At 38.3% G+C, this 24203-nt stretch overlaps 1 protein-coding gene across 3 annotated transcripts in view; it reads left to right on the forward strand.

Moving 5' to 3' along the window:
- The window catches only part of atp2b4 (ATPase plasma membrane Ca2+ transporting 4), a 124267-nt gene that overhangs the window by 40274 nt on the left and 59790 nt on the right, over positions 1 to 24203 (forward strand). For all 3 annotated transcript variants that reach the window (XM_053652659.1, XM_053652658.1, XM_053652657.1), the window contains one exon: positions 7594 to 8043. In XM_053652659.1, coding sequence (XP_053508634.1) covers positions 7848 to 8043 — 196 coding nt within the window. In that variant the 5' untranslated portion in view covers positions 7594 to 7847. The remainder of the gene's footprint in view (positions 1 to 7593; positions 8044 to 24203) is intronic.

Below are 24203 nucleotides of genomic sequence, written 5' to 3' on the forward strand. Positions count from 1 at the left end.
CATGTAGCATTGTTTTGTGAGGGTGAAAACGGACAATACAGTTAAAAACAGAACGCGTCTGCTCAATTCAGCATGAACCAAATAAGTCAGAGTCGCAGCACAGATCAGCAGGAGTCAGATTTCATTTATCACGTGACGAAAGTGAGGCGAGCTGACTGACAAAATGATGGTGGAAGATTTGATTTGATATAAGCAAGTTTGTCCTTGTACTGTTTTGTTGTTGTTGTGTTTTCCATTAAGAAGAATAATAAACCCACCATTAAAACAATTGCCACCTCTAAATTGCAGCTAATTTGAAAGTGAAATCCACACGGTCATTCATAAGAGATTTAAAAGCGGGAAATGCACCAAAGAAGCGCCAAAGCCCCCTTTTCACAGCAACTATTCTGGCAAGCTCTGCATGCAGGGTTACCGTCTTCTATTAAGTTTCCCTCAGCATTTTCATAAAACCCAAAATACAACCACACTTAGGATTTGGTCCTCTTGGAAGGCTGGAAATTCTCCAGAGCGCAGTCATTGCCTTCTGCTGTATTCTCTAACTGAACTAAATGATTGCAGCAAGCTTAGTGACAACCATCCATCTCTTTATAGTCAAATATAAAACCTGTTCAAATGATTTCAGTATGTGTATCAGTACTTTTTGTACATTTTCAGCACATTTTAACAATCCCATGATAATATAGAAAACCGTGGTAGTTTTGGTCACGATATTAATGTTATAAATGTGATATTAAATTTTCATACCGTTACATCTCTAGTCAGGCCATATTCCAAATACCTTTCCTGTTCACTGAACATGGACCCTATTAAGGATGTAAAATAATAAAATAAAACCTAATGTAGTGCCCTATATAACTAAGTTAGATTCAGCCACGACAGGAGTGACTTCAATAAATGCCTGTTTGGAAATCGGTAACAAGTGAGATGTAAAAATCTAAGACAGAGACCTTTGTAGTAATTTTATCTGTAAAGAGATAAATGATGCACAATTTTCAATTAATAGAATATTACCATAAGCAAAGTATAAATGACACGCATTTATTAAGGCACAATAAGAACCACTCGTTAAGGAGAATCCATACAATACTGTACATCAGAAGGAAGTTTAGAATTGACTCGGCTTGCTTGGAACCTCGACTGAGGTGGTACTAAAAATAATGTACCGGGTAGCCGGTACTATCCTCAGAAAGCCCCCAAAAAGCGAGTCAAGTCAAGCCGTATGCAGTGGAAAAGTGGCTTATATGTTTGAGTGTGCAGATGAGGATGTGAGAGAGCTGGACAGAGAAAAGGACTAAAGTGCTGCTGCATCGCTTTCTTTAGGTAGAGCTGAAGCAAGGGCTATATGTTCTACTTGAGTCGAACGGCATTGTGGGTAGTGGAGGAAACCATTAACCAAAGTGAAAATACCATCATATTGATGAAAGAAGTTTAAACTACAAAAGTCAAGAAATAATTTCATTGCAAAATGAATCTTGGATACCATTTAAGATCATATTAATTAGCTATAAAGATTAATATAGTCATTCAGGGTGGATTTTTCCTTTAAGCGATTGATGCTGATGGTTCACGTGCACTATGACAGTGCAATAAAAGGTCAGGTTTGATTACAGAGCGCCTTTAAACTGCATTGTAGTATGATCATATTTGTATCATATTCACTCATGTCTTGGGCAGTTTTTTTTTTTTAAATACATGTTCCACTTTCTGAAAATGAATGATTTTATTAAGCTTATGATATAAACTTTGACAAGACATATTCAAATGAAAAGATAAAGAAATTCAGTCTTAACAAGTGCAGTGAATCCAGCACATTGCTCTTGCTTTTTAATCGCTGCTCAGAGTATGATGTCAGGTTTGCGGAGGCTCAGCAGCTCAGATTGACACATGAATATGCATGAAGAACTTTACGTGGGCAGCTCAGGCACTTCCCTCCTTCCACTCGTCATCTGCCCTCAGAGCACCAGCTCTGCCTCTCTGTGTGGGCTTTCCAGCATTGCTTTAATGCACGACTGGTGCCATAAGTTCACAGACAAGCACGCAACTTGTTCCCCATGCAGCAATAATGCATAGTTAATTGAGAACATTGAAGCCGACTAAAGGCACCGAATCAAACAAATGTGTAATTAGAAAATCGACATATAAATGTTGTGTATGTTGATGGAGGCTTTTTGCACATTCACACATCAACATTTTTTAAAACTGGAAATATGCATGTTAGGCTTAACTTTGACTAAGCAAAATGCAACCTCCAACAACAAACATGTAGCATGTTGTTAGCACATACAAGCACTTGTTTGCTTGTATTCATGGAATGAACAGTTGGTCTCACTGATTTTGTTTTTCTATATATATTTTTATTTACATAGAGAAGGGACATGCTAATCCAGGGAGACAGAGGTTTTATTGTGTTTTTATTGCTTGGATTCTAGCTGCCTGTGATGTTAGGTCCTGTAGGTTAGGGACCTGTAACACCCACACATTTAGTCTTTTTATTGACCGAGACTCCAGTTTCATAAGCTGATGCCATCCAGTTTTGAAAGTCTCCATGGTTCCTCTTCATAAGCTTTTATCACCTTTTTGTACAGCATGCTTGTTCTCATCCTGACAACTTTCTTTGTAATTTCATACCAAATCCACCTCATCCTTGTCTCCTTCCATTTTTTATTACTTACTTTTTTTTTTTATTGCTTCTTTTAAAGCGTCATATTATAACGCAGATGGGGTATGGACATCAAGTCACAGCAAGATGCCACTCCAGACCTCCAGGCCAAATGACTTCCCCCACTTCGCACTGTATAATTTGCCTCAACTTACTTAAATCACTTTTATTATATATAATATAACACACTCGCATACTTCTAAAAGGTGCCATTACTTTCCATTTATAAAATGAACATTGAACCCTGAATCTCATCATACAGAATTTACACATGATGCATAAAGGTGACATTTATTCATGCTGTAATTCAACTTGATTTACTGATAAAGATGATATAAACAAAATAGTCTGACGCAATTATTGTGAAATTCATATAGAAATATGAACCTACACGTTAGGGGTTGCACAGTCTCGTTGACTAGTCTAACTTTGTTAATCAGACTAGATGAAGCCAATTCTACACACAACTTTACATGTTGGGGGAAATGTATTATTTTGAATTTACTCTTGCTTTAATGTCCAGTTAACACTTTCTTCATATCATTTTGCATGAAATGGAGAGGTGTGCACGAGATCTCAATCCCCAACTCTGTTCACTTCCAAAGGAATTCCTCCCACAGTTAATATTTGTTGTCCGTTAATGCTAAATAAAATCCATTGTGCCCAGTGCTCTGTGAAAGAACGCTTTGAGTTGCGGGTTGCATATCGCTATCCAATCTCACGCCTCTAGATTGGAGTCAGATCAGTGCTGCATGCTAGCTCAAAGACACCAATCCTGATGATTTGGTATTGGGTCCTACTGAAGCCTGAGTAGAAAAACCGTGGTTGAAAAACCAGTAGTCTACACTGCTATAGACATCACAGCCTCCATCCATCATTAAGCTATAAGGAGCTTCTGTGTCTCGAATATTTTGAACATTTATTGCAATGATTTGTTTACAGTGTAGCCTAAAAAAGCATTGAAGCTGGGAATTTAATTTGTGCATTATGGTGTGTTCTTTGCTGCACAGTAAAACGACCTAATAATAGCAAAAATGCCCTGAACCTTTTTGTTGTTGTTTTGCTTTAACTATGAACAAAAGATGATTAATCTTCTACTTTTTTTTTAGTTACTGATCAACTAGTAAAAATTAGTCCTGCAACTGTTTTGCTCACCCTGGGCCATCCATTTATTCTTGAACAAAAGCACCTGGGAAGTTCTGCTAGAACCTGGTCTGTTTTTCCCTTTTCCTCTGGCGGCTTGTGACATTTTATATGGACAATGCTATTTTGTTCGCGGTATCTGACATTTCCATTACCCACGATTTACACACATCTGTTACATCAGACTAATGTGTGAGTTAAACCCAATCTGATGTCCTCTGGCTGGCTCCATGCATCACGTACACACAAACACACCCATTTGTTTTAATTTGGAGGGAGATATATTGAGCTGTAACGATAGCTTCTTCAAAAGACCTTGATGGTGGTGTATTCCTTGTGTTTTGATGTCATGGGTCATATAGAGGTCAGCGAATGCAATTTAGTTGGTAGTTCATCATCGTTTATACTGGACCGTTATGGATTCAGGTCTTCCCCCTCTGCTGCACTATTTTATTGTTGGTCCTAAATTAGTTCTAAAGAAATAGCACAAAAATATAATGCATTTTAGAGGCATTCTAACATTTTACACACAGCATCTTTTTTTTTTTTTGTCCTAAAATTCAGTCTATGAGCATTGCTGGGTTGTTAAAATATACTCATAATACAGTTGTTTGGCAGCCTGTGATGCCACTTTTTCCATTTTCAATACAACACTGCTCTAGGTATCTGAGATTGAGACTGAAGTGATACTAAGTAATCCGTCTCTGCCAGCTTCTTTTGCCACGTTAATATAATTTTTGAGACTTGCTCCAGCATGCCTTAAGACAGTTTGTGTCCTGTGCAAGATGTGTGTTATGTCAGTCAACACACATTCATGGTATAAAATACACGAGTAGAAAATCTCATACCAAACGATTGTTCATTCATGTTTCATATCCAGCCCTCTCTAAAGTTTGTGTGGTGTCCTGTCTGACGACTATTGAGGTGAGTTGGTAGAGATTTTTGTACTGTATAAATAGGTTTGGGAATTGATGTCAGGTTGTGCTGTATTAGGGGATCGTTCAGCTATTTTGAAAGAGTTAGTTCCTCATTTACAGCCTAAAAAACATTCACACAATGAGTGCTCAGAGATTTACTGTTTTATTGTGGTTTTTAGGACCTCATGCTTAAACTTCCAGAGGGATACCAATAATAAAGTGAATTAAATTAGTCTTTTGGAGTAGTTATGTGTATATGCCAATGATCTACCACCTCTTACATTTCCAGACATCTTTTCTTGTCTGGTGGATGGTAAACACATTTGTCACTCGAAGCCCATGTACAGTTTATGCATGAATTGGTTACAGGACCTGCAGGATTACTAGAAGAATGTAGTAACACAGTCGTTGAAACCACTGTATGCAGGTCATGTTACAGGTACATGTCCTTTTTGTTATCCTAGTCCAAACCAATTTCCTGCTAATAAAACAGTGAAATTAAAAATTACTCTTGCTGGGCATGTATTAAATATAACCTTCTGTTATTAGTATTTGTTTCTTTTTCCAGAAAACCTATATATGAGACAAAAGATGCAGTGATTTGCTATAAAATCTTAGACATCAAATTATGCATGGATAGCATTAGAGACGTTAATGATTGGGGGGGGTTGCTAACTAGGTGTTTATAACAGCATACATGCAGAATGCTTAACTACACTGTAAGAAAAAACTTATTAAACAGTGTTTTTACTTGGAGAACTACTGGTGCAAATTCTATCAATCAAAATGCATTTTGGTTGGTAGGTAGATTTCACACAACCTAACCAAATATAACAGTCTGTATGAAATCGGGTATTCCCGTAATATCCACCTAAAGCTGGAAAATGTCAATATACTATACAGAACAACATTCTTCTGAAATGCGTAATATGTCATTTTTACAGTCTGTTATAGAAATTTTAAACCATAGCCATCATGGATGTACCATAATGACCCACTTAATGAAAAGTTGTCAACTAGCTAGGCTTGCTGTCTAACAAGATGACTGATAAACTCTGCCAAAATGGCAAGATGATTACATCACATTCCCAAGCATGATGTAATGAGCAAAGTAATGAAGTCCTGAGTTGAGCTTTAACTCACACAGGATTACTGTCTACTCCTCCACCATAACCCTTCTATTTAGACTAGTAATTAAGATTATTTGTACAAGTGTTCATCTCGGATGAGAATCGATGCTTAGCACCAGAGGTAGCTACGTTGCATTTGCAGTCCCTGGGTAGGTAAATCGTAATAAAACTACTAGATGTCCAAAAAGTACACAACAACCTGAATTCCAACCCTAAGAATGTCTAACCTTGACATCACTACCCCCAGCAAACCACCATAAATACAGAGCGTGCACGTGTGCGCACACACACACAGTCATTCACAAAGGAAGTAAAATCATAGGATATAAATTTTATTGGTAAATGGACAGGAGGGGATACATATGATTATTATGTCAAATATATGGTTTAATACATGATTGATTATTTAAAGTCCTTTTTTTTTTTTTTTACTTCTAATCATAATGAGGATATGTGCAACATCATCAGTGTGTTTATAATCACCACTTTGTAGTATATAACTTCATGATGGTTAACATAGGAATTGATTTTTGGATTTTGCTCATTGGTCAATATGGTCACATTCTGATTCCTTCAGATAGTGTGCTATCTGCACTCTTCTGCATACACGAGCTCAGAGATGGCCATGATAGTCTAGTGTCAATGTGATTGACAGGAGAGACAGAGTATGCAATCCCTCCCACCCAGAGAGCATGACCAGTTTTGCTCTCTACGATCCCAGCCATGAATGGTTGTGGCATCTTTGGGAATGGAATGGTCGCATGATCTCCAGACTAAAAGGTGAATGCTTTTCTGTTGTACTCCTCTAAAGAACTACATAGGAATTTTTAATAGCTTGATACAGGCCTGAAAATGTTAACACCTCAAAAGAAAGTTCCTTGTTGGAAGATGCTTGCCATTGTTTATTTATTTATTTTCATTAATCCCAAGTGAGAATTTTCATTATTCCCAGCTGGTTTTTAATCATTCCCCAGCTGCTAATTTAACATAGTGGAAGTATGTGTTTTTTTGTTTTGTTTTTTTTTTTTAAATTTAAGTGGACCCAATGGAGCTGGACCGCTATCTCACATGAACACAGAGCTTTTATCTCGACCACTGGCAGAAGTCATATTGCCAGCTTAATTGAAGACCAAAACCCTACGTACCCTCACTCTGTCTTTCTCTTATTCTTCTTTCTTTGCCTTATTCTCATTCTCATTTTTTTTGGCTCAGTTCACTCACTCAAATGCACCCCACACATGCAAAACAAACTGTGTTGAGTGGCAGTGAAAACAGCGAAGCAAACGACTTCTCTTTCTACATGCCACAACTGAAGATTACAAAGAGATTCATCATTTATGTATGACCAGAACAAAATACAACTTAAAATGCTGTGGAACATGCAAGTGTTTTGTTTTTGTCAACACCCCCCCCCCCCCCCCCCCGCAGGCTTTCTGAAATCTTTTTCTGTTCTATGATGGAATGTCATTTATTCTTTATAAAAGAAATTCTGAGTGATAGAACTTTGTGAAAGAGGCTCGATGTTGAAATGCTCTAGGTTTTTATTTTATAATGGATTTTATTGTCAGTTCAAGAAACAACCTCATTCTGGGGCTCAATGGTGTCAGCGTTTCCTTTTAAATCACTTGCATACTTTTCATTACACTTTTGGCAAGGAGGGCATTGTTGACTTGCTTCACAGTCCAATTTTGTTTCCTCAAATGTTTTTTTATTTATTTTTATTTATATTTTTTTTTTTTGGCAGATACTCTAAGCTGAAGTGAACCTGCATTTAAAAGATGTGGTAACATGCTCGCCGTGGACAGACGTTCTCTTCAGAGATCCTTCCTCTAATGGTTCTCTTCCATTGTCCTGCAAGACGTCAGCAGTGTTCTTCCTTCAGAACTTGAAAACTCGTCAGAAATCTGCCAGTTTTTTAAAGCATTCCTGTTAAGTGAAGTCTTACATTTTTCAACTGGTCTACTCAAAGTGTCAGAACGCCAGCCAGAGACAGAAAACATGGCTAACAACACTGCAGACCACCCACCTGGGAACTCTGTGGCTGAAGGCAATCATGATGGGGACTTTGGCTGCACGGTGATGGATCTCCGGGAACTGATGGAGCTCAGGAGCGCAGAGGCGGTCAACAAGATCAGAGACTCTTATGGAGACGTGCAGGGGATCTGTCACAGGCTGAAAACTTCTCCTATTGAAGGTGAGATTATGCACACACACACACGCGCGCACACAGCTACATTTAAGCAAGTAATTGGAAGTAGATAAAGGAATTTTTCCATCCAAATATTGTGCAAATTTAAATGGAAATTCCAAAATGGACTCTCTTGCGTGAATATTCCGAAGAATATGCAATACCCATACTCTCCAAACCTTGTGGGATAAAAGGCAGATAATAAATTTTCAATAACTTTCAGTACAACTCCTTTAAAAGTCTATAACTACTAAGAACATGAATGCAGATGAAGCCCCAGGAGCAACAGTGCGCTCATGTCACATTACAAAATCTGCATGATGCAGTTCATTTTATTGCAGTTGCAGCTCTCTCATGAAGCTATGTTTCAGTCAGTGGTTCAGTAAATACAACGTCCTGACATATCTGTATTGACAGTTAAATGTAAACATATAGCAAAAAAGGGATTGCATAAAGTTTGTTAATCCAATTAGAGTTTCACTCCTAAACTCGGGAGGCAGTTAGGACCGACGACAGAGCGTGTGCTGTTACATTAGGGCTACAGGCTGAAATATTGAGCTGACATTCAGTAAAGCTTTTGCTGTGCGTCTAATGTTTCTGTTATTTATTTCACTATATTACATCTCTCAAACATGCACACATACACTCCACCGCCGACAGGAGCAAAGTTTCATTGCTGTGGAAAAATGATACTAATATCCTATAATATGGATACATTTCCTTTGTTTTGGCCTTTGGGCCCAACTGAAACTGCATTTTTGACCTGTTTTTTTTTTTTTTTAACCCTGTCTAGCAACAGATACATTTCACATGTGTTGTAAGTGTGGATCGGTGAAGGGGGGGGGGGTGTATTTGAAAATAATATTAATTCTGATTGTTTTGTAATGCAGCTGCACCAAATGTAGAACAGAGAGCAAGCTAATTTACCTCCTGCAGGTGCCATTTTGGTCACTCTTTTACAACTGAACAGAGCTGTATACAGCAGAAATGCCGCATTCCTACGTGAAAGAGGAAGTAGTTTGCATTATGACCAACCTCTGTATGTTCAATGCCATATCTCTGTACGCTCAATCTTTGTTGCCATACATCATACAAGAAACAGTGCATAGGTGGCATGTGTTCATACCCAGCACCCTAAATTTGGTCACCTGCCAATTCACACCCCCCAGCCTGCTCTGTCCTGTGATATGACCGCTACCAACCAGGGAGGGTGTAAGCTAAAATGTGCTTCCTTCGAGACACATGAAGCCAGCCAGCTACTGCTCATGCTACAAGTGGCATAACACACATTGAGGAAAGCTCTATTCACCCTCTTCTGCATACCCACATGGCCCATTTTGCTCCCGGCGACGATCTCCTGAGAATGCTTTTCCGTTGCGCCCTTACACACTTATGTTAACATTTTTGGAATAATTAGTTTCCATCATTTGGCATTAGCCATTATCTTTCTTTGTATCATTACCTTCATTTGTTGCTGGGTGGTACCCTCTTTTATACCTTTTTTGTACCTAGTATATACACTGTATGTGGGCCTTCCCCAAACTTTTGATGCAAAGTTGGAGGCACATGATTATCTGGAATGTAATCTGTATGCTCTAGCATTACAGTTTCCCATTACTGGGACTAAGAAGCCTAGTCCAAGCATGTTCCAGCATGACAAGAGGTCTATAAAGACATGGTTTGTCAAGGTTGGTTTGGAAGCACTCAAGTGGCCTGCACACAGCCCTGACCTCAACCCCACTGAACACTGTGAATTGGAGCACGGACGTCACGGCAGTGCTCCTTTCCCGACATCAGTGCCTAACCTTACTTATGCTATTATGGCTGAATGGGCTGAAATCCCCACAGCAACATTTCAACATGTAGTGAACAGCCTTCCCAGATGAGTGGAAGCTGTTATAGTAACGGGGGGGGGGGCAACTCCATATTAATGCCCTGCTTTTGGAAGAGGATGTTCAACAAGCATACATGGGTGTCATGATCAGGTGTCCACACACTTTTGGCCATATAGTGTGTCTTCATTTCCAGGTGAAAGTTAGATTTAAGGTACAAAGGTCTACCATTGAGGGTACCACCTGAGCAACAAGGAAAGGTATAGTTTAGTACGGTAAAGCAAACTTTAACGATATTTAATTAGATTTTTTCACTTATAAAATTCTCATACTAGATTTCTTATGTGAAAATTCTGAATTTACATAAAAACAAGTTTATGGAATCCACATGCGCCAACTCAAGTAGTAATCCCCTGCTCAAGCAAGTGGCAGCTGGGGCATCTTCTGCATCGGTCCCCAATGCTAATGGGTAGATACTTACAGAAAGGAGCAATGCTGTAGCAACTAATGGGCTGAACTAGAGAAAGTGTCCAATTATTGAGCTCAGTGACTTATTCTAGTACAGTAAGTCGCATTTGATGGCTTGATGATTTTGCTCAGAGTATGGTTTCTTGCTATTTGCTGCTCTAGCTTCAGCCCAAATGGAATATTATGGATGGGAATTAATTGTCTTGCTTAATATAGGAGGTCTTGAAGGTTCTTTGCCGATATCTACAGTATTGTTTGAGGTGCTGGTAGAACTAGTAGCAAAGCTGCAAGTGCTAATGGTCCAATGTAATGGAGTATCAAAGGATTTATCCTGATGTCCTTAAAGAGCCAGAAGCAAGAATCTTTCAATGCAGCCACATGTGAACATCATACTCGCCTTTTTCTGCATTGATATTTCTGACCCAATTCTCTTCGATAACCTTTGGAACAGCACCATTTGGTGGCCGTGGCTGTAACCGGTGGCACAGAGTGTTCTTCAACAAAAAGGTAATGGCATTATTTTTGAGAACAGTACAACTCCTCACTATTTCAACATATGGCCTCAATAGTGCATTCCAGCACTGAAATTTGTTCCATGACATCTTCCTAATTACTTCATAGATCATTGCTTTTGTTCCATTTAGTAACCAAGGGACAGCTGTACTGACGCTTTGCACACAAGATATTACTCATTTTAATGAAGGCACCGTAATTATGTTTTTTATTCCACCCTTAGGGGAGTGGGTGGAAAATGCAATGTTTGAGCCAAATTAGATAAGTGTTTAGATTCTCAGGTCGATCTTGGAGAATCTTTACCCTGCAGGATTTTGCGCTACTTCTTATGCGGATGATATTCTGGCGCTGGTTGTTTGTGCACATATTGATACTAATGAGAATTTTTTTTGATGGGTCATTAAGAGGTTTGGGTGTAGTAGGTAGGAATCATTAGATCTTATAGTGGTGCTTTGTTTGCTTGACTGAACCGTGGCTGTGTTAGATTCCATTGCACTGTTGGCTGGTGGGAAAAATCTATTTCTTCATCTTTGTATCATGATATCTGCACCCTATTGCTATATTGCCCAACCTTATTGCAAAATATGCTTCGTGCCTGGTTCTCACTGCGAATGCGCTATATTTTGCCATTATTGTCCAGAAGTCCAGGGTAAATCTGATTGGTCATATTTGTTAGAACATTCCAGATGATGTCATCGACGTGACCACTTGGTCTCACACAAGACCAGTAGATGAAATGGAATTCTGAAAATCTATAAGTACATGGGGGAAGAAAGCAGTTGATTTAAAAGATTTTGCACTTGATCCCTTGATCATGTTACACACTGCTTCATAAACTATAGATGCAAGTTTTTGTAAGTATTAAGGTAATTATACATAACCGTACCATTACATGGGTAAGTGATAAGACGAAAAAAAAAACATGACCTTTCTACAGTACACAATATTGGTTTAATGACAGCAAAACTGTAATGTTACATGTTTAAAAACTGGGATACCTTTTTTTTTGAAATTCTGTAAAAATGAACTATTCAATACTGAAATTAGGGAACATTCCATTTTACAAAATTTTGTATGCTTCCATAGTATGTAATTATTTTTAGAAAATACTAGTACTCCTACAATATCAAGTGTAAGAAAGTATATTATGACATAATTTATTGCGATATTGATATTGTCCAGCCCGACTTCACTGCATATTTTCTTGAAACGTTTCATGGTTTTCTAATGTTGTTGGAAATGGGCAAATGTGTGACAGCTTGCACATAGTCAGTGAATTTTGCACCTAAAACAGGTGGCTCTATAAATAGAGATTAAGTATGATTTACGAGCCATCATTACGGCTGTCATGAGCAGCATAAAGGCAATTTGATTGCAGTTGCAGAAGGCGTTTTTATTGTAGAGAAAAGAATAACAATTTCAAGCTAAATGGAGATATTTTTCATTTTTATAGTGCATCACCTTGATATCCTAGTCACCATCTGTAAATGTCACAGTTGGTAGTATGTAACTTTACCATTGTGTCATTGGAAAACTGCTTTCACATTGGGGGAAAAAGAACCAACATCTGACTGTCAATGATAGCAGGACACAGCCCCCCCCCCCCCCCCAAATATTATGTATTTTAATGTTCTAAGGTTTATAACAGATGCTTATTTAGTGTGCTGTTTTGTCTGGCAAAAAGGGGAAATGGGCTGTGATGAAGCACGTTTTGTTGCCTTCATTTCATTCCTCCACTGAGCTGATAGGACTATTAAGACAAAGTGAGTGTAGATCGAACAAGAGAGGAAGCAGTGCTTTGGATAGATGGAGCCTCTACTCTGTCATACTACATGTGCTGTAGTATAATCCTCTTTGGGCTAGGATTGATGATCACACATGATACAATCTATGCTTTTATCTTCAAAGTTTGAAAGAAATGGCTCAGTCAAAAATCCTGCTTTATTTGTTAGTGTGTGTTACCATTATGCAGACGAGCAGAAGCTTTAAATGAAAAAGCCAATCTAAATTGCCTAGTCTTTAATAACGCCAGAGATAACATACTAATTGGTGCAATTATTAGCTTCTATTTAGTTTTCACCATCTTAACATTATCACAGGGGTGGGCAAATAATACATTCTTTAGCTTGCCCTCTGAGCAAGTAAAAGTGCCATCATGTTGCTCAGTCCCATTAGTTAACATAATGTAACGTTGAGCTAGGAAGCTAGTTAAGTGCATTAATATAGACTAAGGTAGACTGAAAGGATAACTCTGTGTAACTATATAATTATCCTTTTCTAAACATGTATCTAATGTAGCACATCAAAAAGTCAGCAAGTTGTTGTCCAATATTTCAGTTAACACATTCTGTCCGAGCATCACACACAAAAGATATAATTCGAGACTGGCTAGCACCTTTATTTTCTTTCCATATGTTTGGATTAGAGGTGACTGCACAGAGAGTATTATATAGCAGCTTTGAGCTGCACTGTTTTTGACTCTGATTCTTGCTGATTCTGGGTAGATTCCTGTCACTGTTATAGTATGTGTAGTAAAATCATTCCTGGTACCTGGCAACCAGTTAGCGCATCACTTGATGTGTGCAGTGCAGCAGGCTTACAAGTACAGAACAAGTACCACCATAGTTACAGCATCGTGAATCAGATCACCAAGATAAACCATAGCTGCATACCAAATGGTATCACAAAAACTTGTACACACTTGACATTTCTACTTTTTATCCAGAGCGAATTATGGCGCAACAATACAAAGCACCTAGAGAATCTGCAATATTCATAACTTGAGACACGAGAAAAAAATGATGGTTTGTTCAAGTACTGCAGTCACCTGGGTGCTGACAAAAAGATAATTTTAAACCCAAGTGCATAAACAAAAATAAGTTCAGGAGACAGAGAAGTAATACTACTGGTAATGAAAAGGGCAATTTCTTCTCCCCAGCTTGGGTGTATAAATAATAGAAATGCCCGGTGGCTTGAAATTGAAGACCCGATTTATAAAGGTGAGTTCTGAATTAGAAGCCAATAGAGTGACCCCAATAGGAGAGTTACAGTAGGTTGAAATCCTTTTAAGAATACACACAGACACACACACACACTCGCACAAACCTCTGAGTGACTAAGTGAGTATGTAGGACAGAAATGCTGTATTATGTGTTGGATCAAAATTGAACATTTCTTCCAAAGACAGGTCAGTGAGGAGCGTTCTCTCCATCTTCAGCTGTGAAATCTGAACACTGAGGGCTGTGTGTGTATGTTGATGTGTGTTTTTATATTGTGCATGTATGAGACCTTTATGTTGATTTGAAGGCTAAGCACATCAGTCTCCTCAGATAAGCTGAGGCAGCATGGCTCCAGTAAAGGGTTAGGCTTGGGCAAGGCCAAGGCCAGCCCGAGGATCTATACTGTCATAGTGATTTGTGTGTGTTTTGTATGTAAATACAATCATTGTTCAAAGTTGAATGAGTCTTTTCTAAGCTTCTTCAATGAGAGTTCTCATATGTGTGACCAGAGGCTTTCTTTCTTTCTTTCTTTAAAAAAAAAATCTAATAGACCACATTTTGCTGGAAATATCTTTCCTTTTGTTTACCTGAATTTTCCCCCCATGGCTTATTTTCACAGTGTAATGGCCAGTTACCACCCTCAATAAAAGGATAGCTAAAAATATTCGCACAAAAAGCACCCCTTGAGCGGTTTCTATTCCCAGACTTTCTAAAAGTCGGCATGGTCCATATGTTGTTCTCATCTCCTCATAGTCCAGGCAGGACAACCATATTTAGAATTCTCAAACCTCATTGACAGCCAACAGGAGCTGCTTGTTTGTGCATTTTTGTATTTGTTGTGAAACAGGATGAGGTGGAAGGATGTTATGTAAAAAGGCTTCCGAACCAGTAGTAAGGGTAGCGCATCATCTAGTGGCATAGAATTCCTTGCTTACTTACCAAGGTCAGGATAATGATTTCCCAAACAGCAAAGTTTGTTCCACAGTTTTAAATATTGTATTACTGAATAAAATATATTGTTGCACTGTTACAAATGATTACTTTAATGTGTCCAAGTTTACATGCTATAAAGAAAGTAGGCTTGTGCCATATAACGATTTAATCAATACACAGTTTTTACACTGCCATGATAACCAATTCTATTTTACTATCAGACCTGACAACCTTTACATATTTTGTGTAGGAGCTCTGCAATTTAACATCGGCATACTCTGGTACGAGTTACTACTCATAAGTATGCCAAAAGTGCAGTCTTTTTCTCCCCAGTAAAACGGGAAATGACATGTGAATCTGGAATGCTTTGCGCAGTTGTTTTGAACTCTTCAATGTTAACTGACAGCACCTGGAATCCCTGCCCCCCCTCTCTCACATGCTCTTGACTGGTCTCGCAGGATTCCCTTGCTTTCTGTCACTGTACATGGAGACTATTTTGAGTTCATCAATATGAAATTAGGACAAACATTTTGACTTAAGATTAAATAGCCCTACAAACGGTCAAATATAACACTTTATAAATAATATTAATAAAGGTGATAATTAGAAGGTGATTACATTTGCTGCTGTTTTTTTTGTTTAGTTTAGTTTATCGATTTCCTGCACCAATGTTCACATGCATTCGAATATTGGCCTATTTTTTCCCCCCAGTTTACTGCACGTTACTGTGCAATCACCTATAAATCCACCATCTAACTAAGTTTTTGTTATTGCTGCTGCTGACAAGCACTTCCTGTCTACACAGCTGATATTATTACACTCTCCTTAAGCCTGAAATGGTGGAAAAGCTTGTTTTCCTGGCTTTTAAAAAAAAAAAAAAAAAGTATTTTTATAAAGGTTATTGCTTCAGGATGATTAAATTATTTATCACAGTTGGTTTAAATGGTAATCAGTAGCTCAAGCCTAAATGAAACTTGTAATTCATTCTGTATGTAGAGCTTATGGACTTTTTGAGTACTTTGTTGAATTTAGCAGTAAGATTAGCCTGAGTGAACCAACCTAACGGTTACTACCTTTCAGTCCAAACACTGATTCATTTATTGATTTGGTCATTACTACTTGGACACGCATTAACTTTCCATGACGGTTATTTCCTTTGACAAGCCATATGTCAGGCTTGTGTTTGAATGTTTGTATCTTTTGGCATATATACTATGAATTATTATAATTACAGAAAAGATCTGAGCGTGCAAAGACATGCATATCATAATTTGCTCTAAGCTGTTTGGTTTGCTGGCAAGCCAAGGTACTCTCTTTCCACTGCAGATTTGTCATTAAAGAGAATTGAGAACTTTGTGATCATTTTTTGTGTAATTCTGGGTCGCACGAGTCTTCCAACTGCCGGTGTACGTTAACAAGTTGTGCGCTGAAATGACTGCTCAGGAAAAGTAATGTTGTGATGGAAAGATGGATAAGCTGTGATGAGGCACAAACTCGAACACACACTTGATTGGATAGTGCAATGGCTGCCCTCCAAAGAGCTGCAGCCCTTGTGCTGTCCATGTGTTCACGAACCCAATCGCTGCTCTTAGCCAGGTTAGAACAGAAAAACACAAAGGATGATTGTGAGCTGTGTAAATTTGACGCATTGCTGCATTACCTATTAGTCAAGTAAAAATATATTTTTTTTTATTGTCCCTTTATGGTGCCTCCAACATTCTGGTGCATTAGACAAGGCAATGTACACAATAACGTGTGCTAATAGAGGTGCCTAAAATGCAGTGTATGTTATGGAGTGCTGATTTAGGTGACCTGATGATTCATTGTGAAGAGCTTCATGCCCTGAAGTAGTGCACAACCCAATGTAAGGCCAGCCCTCAAGTGCTCTGACTTTTTTTGTGAAGACAAGCTGGTTGCTGCCGCTTCTCTCTTTCTCTCCACTCCACTCACTCTCCTCGACTCACTTGGGTCCTGCCTGTTGAAACTCAGCCTGTTGTGCTTGGCCGTCCTCCCAGCCTGTATGACCGCTGCAGCCCCATTTAACAGTTCTGCTCCATTGCAGGTACTGCGCTCTCTCTCTCTCTCTCATACACACACACACGCGCACACACACACACACACATGCACATATATATGCAGCCTTCTCTGTCAATCACCTTCACACCCGCACCACCTGAGATGACTAAGGCAGTCGGTGACTTCTTGGCTCTTGTGATTCTCAGGCGTATCAGCACACACATAATGTTTTGTTATGGTTATTCTATTAAATTAGCTGTTTTCTGGACTATTGCAAGTAATCAGCTTCACAATATATCATGATTAGGTGTGTTGCCGTTAACATGGAAATTTTACAGTATCACTATAGTAAGCACACAAATGGGTAGAGAGCATTAAAGGAAAATGTAAAATATAAACCTAACACATTTTAGCTAGCATCATCATTAAGCAGTATATTTCTTTCACTTTTGAACATAAAAACTAAACAGTGTGAAAATGTTTTGCAGAGATTTTAATTGACGAAAGTGCAAAGCACATTATGGGGGGAAAACCCCCCCCCCCCCCCCCCCAAATCTGCAGAACTGAAATATCGCAACACCAGAACCAAAAAAGCAACAGCAGAGCTGAAAGATTGCAACAGCAGAACCGAAAAGGCAACAGCAAAATCAGAAACACATCAGTAGTAACTAGGGATGTCACGAGAACCGATACTTCGGTACCAAGTTGGTACCAACATTCTTAAAACGTGATGGTACTTGTTTTTCTGGAGTAGCGTTGGTATCGTTGGTAATGAAGATACCTTGGTTGCAATTCTTCTGGAACTGAAGGGGACAGCAAATACGCACAAGTGTTTTAGTCGGTCCACAAGTGGTGAAGAAGAAGAATGCCTACAAGCACATGGGAAGATCTACAGAAGATGGCCACAAGTTTACCTCCGCCCCGACTTGATGAGAGGAAAGATGGTAAGAGTCAAATATGGAAATACTTTGCATTCGAGGTGGATGACGACAAATATATAATTGATGCTCTGAAGCCGGTGTGCAACCGATGCTATTGTTCATGTCAAACAAAGCGAGGAAACACCTGGAATTTGGCGAAGCACCTGAAAGACGATCCTATATTATGTTTGTTTGAGGCAGCTGGCATTGTGGCACTGAAACCAGCTAACTTTATGCTCCATGTAATGTTTGCTATAACCATTTATTTCTTAACGACGCTAACTCATTGTAATGTTATAAACCACCTCTTAATTGGCCACCATGCATCGCCATTCAGCCCTGTCAGCGAAATGTAGCCAAATGTCACTAATAATTATTCAAATGTTAATGGATTTAATAAATCTTATTGGCCTGCCACCATATCAGTGAATTTAAACTAATGCTTGCATTCAGAGTATAAGGTGTGTGTGTGTGTGTGTTTAGTAGTGCTTCTATGAGATGATGCACTTTAAGGATCACTCAAATTTGATGCAAAAATTTGTACTTTAACAGCACAACATGGAGGTGAAAGCAGTGGTCTGTTTATTTAAATGTGAAAGTGCAATAAAAATATGTTGTCCCTAAAATCAATGAATAATCATGAAAAATAATCCTGATCTCAATATTGATCAAAATAATCGTGATTATCATTTTGGCCGTAATCGTGCAGCCCTACACTGGTTCCCTCGACAAAAAACCAATAGGATTTTCACATAGGCTTTAGGATTATTGCAAAAAAAAAATAAGCTCAGTGATCAACACAAGTTTACAATACTAACACGTTTTGTCCATCAAGATAATTTTCACAAATGAACACAACTTTTATGACATTTGAAGCCTAAATACAATCACTAGAAATAAAAAGCTAACCGTATGCTATAGACGAACTACACCACAGTCGCTCAACTTAAACGTCACCATCACCAAGCTTCCGAGAACTTTTCCAAACTCGATTTAAAACATTTTCCATAATACGGATTTACTCTGTGAATGAATCTTCATCCACGTTTTTTGGGGATTTGTGCACAACAAACCTGAACCAGTTTATCTACAAAGTTTTTTTCCTGTTCAGCTTGATGTCGTTTAATGTCCCCGACAACGTCTGTACTCCCATTTAGAAACTTGTTATTGTCATGATTCCCCAAGCTCTGGTGCATGCAGCGCACTCTGAAACCCGAAGCGAAGCTAAGTGCTAAAATGCTAACTCGTTTCCGGGTTTTGACATACAAAATGACGTCATCCCTGCACCACTCTAGGAAGCGCTTGACTTGATATGCAGTGGAGTTTTCTATGAGTGGAGGACGAACTTTAAACGTCAATATCACAGTCGATATTCATGTAATTGTGGGCAGCCAAAATCGTAATCGAGATCAATATTCGATTAATTGTGCAGCCCTAATTTTTGTTGAACACCACACGGGTGTTAATCTGGGAGATTATGGAAGTGCAACACTAGAGGATGTTTTAAAGAAAGATGAAATATTAGCCCAAATCTTGTGCTTAATTTTATCAGCGTTCACATGATGTTATTTTAGATAAGCTGTCAACTTTGCATGGCCTTGATATGAGTATATGAAAACTTACCTAGTTTCCTAGAAGGAAGGCAGTTATTTAGAAGAAAAAATTAATCTCCTGCTTGTTATAACACGAGTAACTTCGCATTAAATCACTTTTGTTAGGCTAACGAGATAATAGACTGAAAGAATTCCCTCGTTATTTTCCCGTGTCGGCAGCAAGCTGATGTTCAATAATGAACTGCCCTTTCTGTTTTTAGTTAATTGTGATGCGTTTCTGATTTAGCTGTTGCATCTTTAGTTTTGCTGTTGTGTCTGATCTTGTTGTTGCTTTTTTTTATTGTTTTTTTTTTTTTTATTATGATAATGTGTTTTGAAGTTAAGCATGCCTCCATGTGAAAATCAAAAAGTAAATAAGACATTTTTAGAATCCCTACCATGTTAAATTGTGCTTCACAAAGGAGCTGCTGTGGTGCAGAAATGTGAGCATGTTGACATTTTACTTGCAAATTCTGCACTGATGAAAAGTAAAGATGGTGTGAGCGATAGGGGTAAAGGAGTCTAAATTGGCATGAATTTTAACATTAGCATCTTTAACATTAGCATCTTTCCAAAATATGTGTGATCTCTCTTGAGGGAGATGCAGTTTTCATCGTGGTCACCAGACTTCATTTTACTACCATTAGACTAACATTATTGTCAAAAGAAGGGTGAAAGCACTTCAAGGGTTGTTTTAATGAATGGCAAAAAGTCTTTTCAATATAGAGGAATAATAATCTGCTTAAAGGTAAATGACTTATTCTTCTAAATTCCTGGTCAGAAAAAGGTATATGGGTCCTTAAATGTCAATGGCACTCATTACTCATTTTTTTCACTCATTTAAAAAGCACCCAGTAGTTCAGTGGATTACTCATGCTTCTAAAAGTAGCGCTGAGCAACATGTTGAAATGATAACATCATGATGCACTTTTCTAAGTATCATCATCAGGTGTTTGTGCTTTTATAATGTAACTCACAGTAACAAGTAACTGACTGGACATTAAAAATTAATTTTCTACCAATTATGGTTTCATTTTTGCATTATTTATTCTTCATATTTTCTTCATAAAATACTTTTATTTTTTGTATAAACAAAAAAAATATTTTTTATTTATAAAAAATAAATATAAATTTATTTTATTTGTCCCCCCAAATATTCCAACCCATTTTTATAATATAATAATTGTTCAGTATTTTGTCCCCCCCCCCCCCCCAAAAGGACAAAATACTGGATTAACACAAATGGATCTATGGGAATTATGTTGTGATTAAAAAAAAAAAATCCAAAATAAATCAGAATAATTTAATATTTCAGCATCTTCAAAGTAAACACCCTTTTTGCCGAGAATTTTCAGAAATGTACTCTTGGCATTTTCTCAAGCGATTTTTTGAGGAAGCCTCCTGAGATGCTTTTTAAACAGTATTAAAGAGTTCCCTCCTATGCTGGGCACTTATTGGCTGCTTTTTGGAATATTTCGCTCAGTCATCTGTTTAAAAAAATTTTTTTTGTAAATAAAATGTTAGTTTTCTAATGAAAGAAATGAATGTTGGCACAGTTATATTTTTGTCTACAACAAAACATTTAATCATACACCTTCAGATCAAAAGGTTTTTAAGATCATGAACATTTCAGTCAAGTGTCTCCAAACATTTCATCTTAAGAGTTTGACCGGTAGTGTATATCTTATCAAAAGTAATGCAACCAAGCCATACGTCATTGGGGAGGATTGATTCGGGAAACCTTAAGGGGGATGTTTTGGGAGAAATGGTCTGTGAGTAATGTTTGCACGTTGGACCTTCCAAGCTAATTAATGACCTTCCAAGCTAATTAAAGGTGGAATGTGTGTAGGCCGTTCAGTATGTGAAAGAGATCACATTTAATTCCTGCTAACTAATGGTGTAACAACTGCTAATTGGCCAAGTTGGTGCTGTAACTTTGGTGTTCTGAAATAAAGGTTTACCACCTTTAAAGAAAACTACTAAACTACCTATGAGCAAACAAGAGTGGACAAATCAGTACCTCAAGCAGATTTCATGTCAAGGCTAGTAGTTTAAAAAAATAAAAAACAAAAAAAAATTATTCATAGTTGCCCAGCAGAGAGGTAGATTCAACAACCACAGAAGGAAAATAAACCCCACTTCATACAGACTTTGACCAAAGCACCTCATTACTACAGCTACAGCTTCCAAATCGTACTGCCTGCTGCAGTACACACATCGGTCGAGGTGCGATCTTGCTGAAAGGCGATCTTTTGAGAATCAGGAATATGTGGAAACTGAGCAAAATAATCCAGTGCAAAGCATTCACATAACTACTATACTACCACAACCTCACCTCATGGTTAAATATATTGGTTTGAGCCAGACAGCTGAAACATTCACCAACGACTTGGTGAGTTTTTGTTTGTGCTACATTAAGGAGATCGAGGAAAAGATTAGGATGATGTCTACACAGTTGCCCATCCCTGAGAATTCATATACTTGTTCACTTTCCTTAGTCTGTATTATTGCACTTAACTAATTCACTAGCCACTACATGTTATTACCTTGTCAGTTAGCCTAGTCAGTTAGGTTTCCTGGCAACCAACACATGGGACTGGGCAAGCACACTGGAATTTCCACTTGCCTAATGGACTAGCTAATGAAACTATGATTTGTCCATCTCTGAATAAATAATAGCTACAATAGTAACATATTGGTCAAAGATATTCAAAGGCTTACCAAGATGTTCAGCGTGCACTTTATTACAGTGCACACTTCAGTATCCTAACACTGCTTCTGTGTTGCATTATGGAGACTGCTGCCTCATTTTTACATAATCGTTGGGCTGCAGAAATAAAAACCATCCCGTTCAGAAGGCAATGTAAGGACAGCTGTTGTTTTCAGCCAAGTTTGAGAGCAACATTGTATTCCTTCAGGGCAGAGACAATAGCATAATTGTCTTTAGACAAGTGGAAAAGTTGACAAACATGGCTGACACAACTGTTACTCCAACTACAGAATATAGAATATACAGAATTAAATCAAAAGCTGAAAACTGTCATGCCATGTCTTCTTGCTCTGAGCTTCATCTGCATTCAGCACTGAGTTGTGACTGGGACAGAGATGTTCGCATGGCTAGTGGTCTGATTTTATATGACTGTCGTTTCTCCTCAGAAGTGTGATACCTCTGTTTGACGGGGACAGATACAGATCCTGCAGAATTTTTGAGCATGGCATGTGTCAGTCATTTTCTGGCTGCACTATGGTCATTTTGCTCATGTTAACCTGATATTATTGCTCACTGCCATTCATTCTTTTATACAGACGGACTGTCGATTGGGCTTTTTTTCTTTCTAAAGCAGTGCGTAGGCGCAGAAGAAAAGCTCATGGAGGAGCTACAGGAATCCATTGCCATTAAAATGCTGCCTTCAACTCCGCTATTCCTCCAGGACGTCCTTGATACTTTCGCCTTAATTCCCAATCTCATAAAAAATGCCAGTGCACATACAAATTATCCCACTGCAGTTAGTCACCATCACCTACATCACTAATGTGCAAGAGTGAGAAAGAGGAAGTGGTGGAAATTACTTCTGACCTTATGCCCCTCTAGCTAACTTGCAGAACCTGGCAAAAATAAAGATTACTCAATTAGTGGGGAGTTGTCTGTTGTTTTAGTAAAGAGCTCAGCAGTGAGAATAGACAGCCAAATTGTGCATGAAGAAGTACTGCATAAACATGAATGATGGATAAACAGTTTAAACCCAAAAAATGAACTCGCCTTGAGTCGTCTCTATGTGGCCCTGAGTTGATTGAGCATGTGGGATCATCAGAGAGAGGGAGGGAGAGGAGAATTGAAGGGCGCTTTTTTCCCCTAGACCATATTTGCTCCTTCCTGATTCCTTTATCCCTTTGTTTATCACTATTCTTAGTAATAGTGGACGGAGCTTTATCTTTTCTGGCATACTCTTCATTAAATGCTATAATACCCACCTTAATCTAGAGTAATAATAATATTTATTAAATAAATAAATAAATAAATAATAATAATAATAATAATAATTATTATTATTATTATTATTATTATTATTATTAGTGGAGTCTTGAACAGTGACCTTTATTTATGTGAAAGAGGCCTGTAGGTTGTTTGATGTTGTCCTTGGCTCTTTTGTGACTTGCTGGATGTGTAGTTGTTTAGTAATGTACAATTTCTTCTTCTTGTTCTTCTTCTAATAAACAATGATTTAGGCAGGGGTCCAAAAAAAGAAAATAATATAAATAATTATAAAATCATTAATGAAATTATATAAATAATAAAATGAGTTCCCTCTCACATTGCAGTAAGAGAAGCTTTACCTCGAAGTGGGCATTGTGTGATGGCATTCTGTCTTGCGTGCGCGCACACACGCATGCTTACACGCACATGACCCTAGCTTATTCATGGCTTTGTCTGCAGGCCATGCAATAAGCTGCCAGGTCAGAGGAGAGCTGGAGATTGGTTTTCTCTGACTTCACTTCCACACACACCCACACACTCCTACTCGCAGCGACCACCTGGTCCTGTGCTTTCTCTTGGTCTGGAATGGAGATAAACAGTTGCATGTCCACCTAGCTTCTCCAGAGATCTGAGCAAAAGGGAGAAGAGAGACCTTGAGAAATTTTGGTACAATTATAGATTGATATCATGCTCCCAGTGATCAAATGTCAGAGTTAATTAAAGGGGGGTGGGTGGGTAGAGGGGTCATAAAAAGAAACACTTGGGACACTAAACAGATGCCTCTAGTGGTCTGTTTCTCTCTTTCATACACTCTGCGGACTTAACAACCCAGCTGGCACAGTTGTAGAGTGGAATTGATGTGGCTGTTTTGGAAGGGAGCATCTGGGCTAAAAAAAAAAGTGCATTCAGTAGACACG

The sequence above is a fragment of the Ictalurus furcatus genome, chromosome 21 (assembly GCF_023375685.1).
Source record: "Ictalurus furcatus strain D&B chromosome 21, Billie_1.0, whole genome shotgun sequence".
NCBI classification, from domain to species: Eukaryota; Metazoa; Chordata; class Actinopteri; order Siluriformes; family Ictaluridae; genus Ictalurus; species Ictalurus furcatus.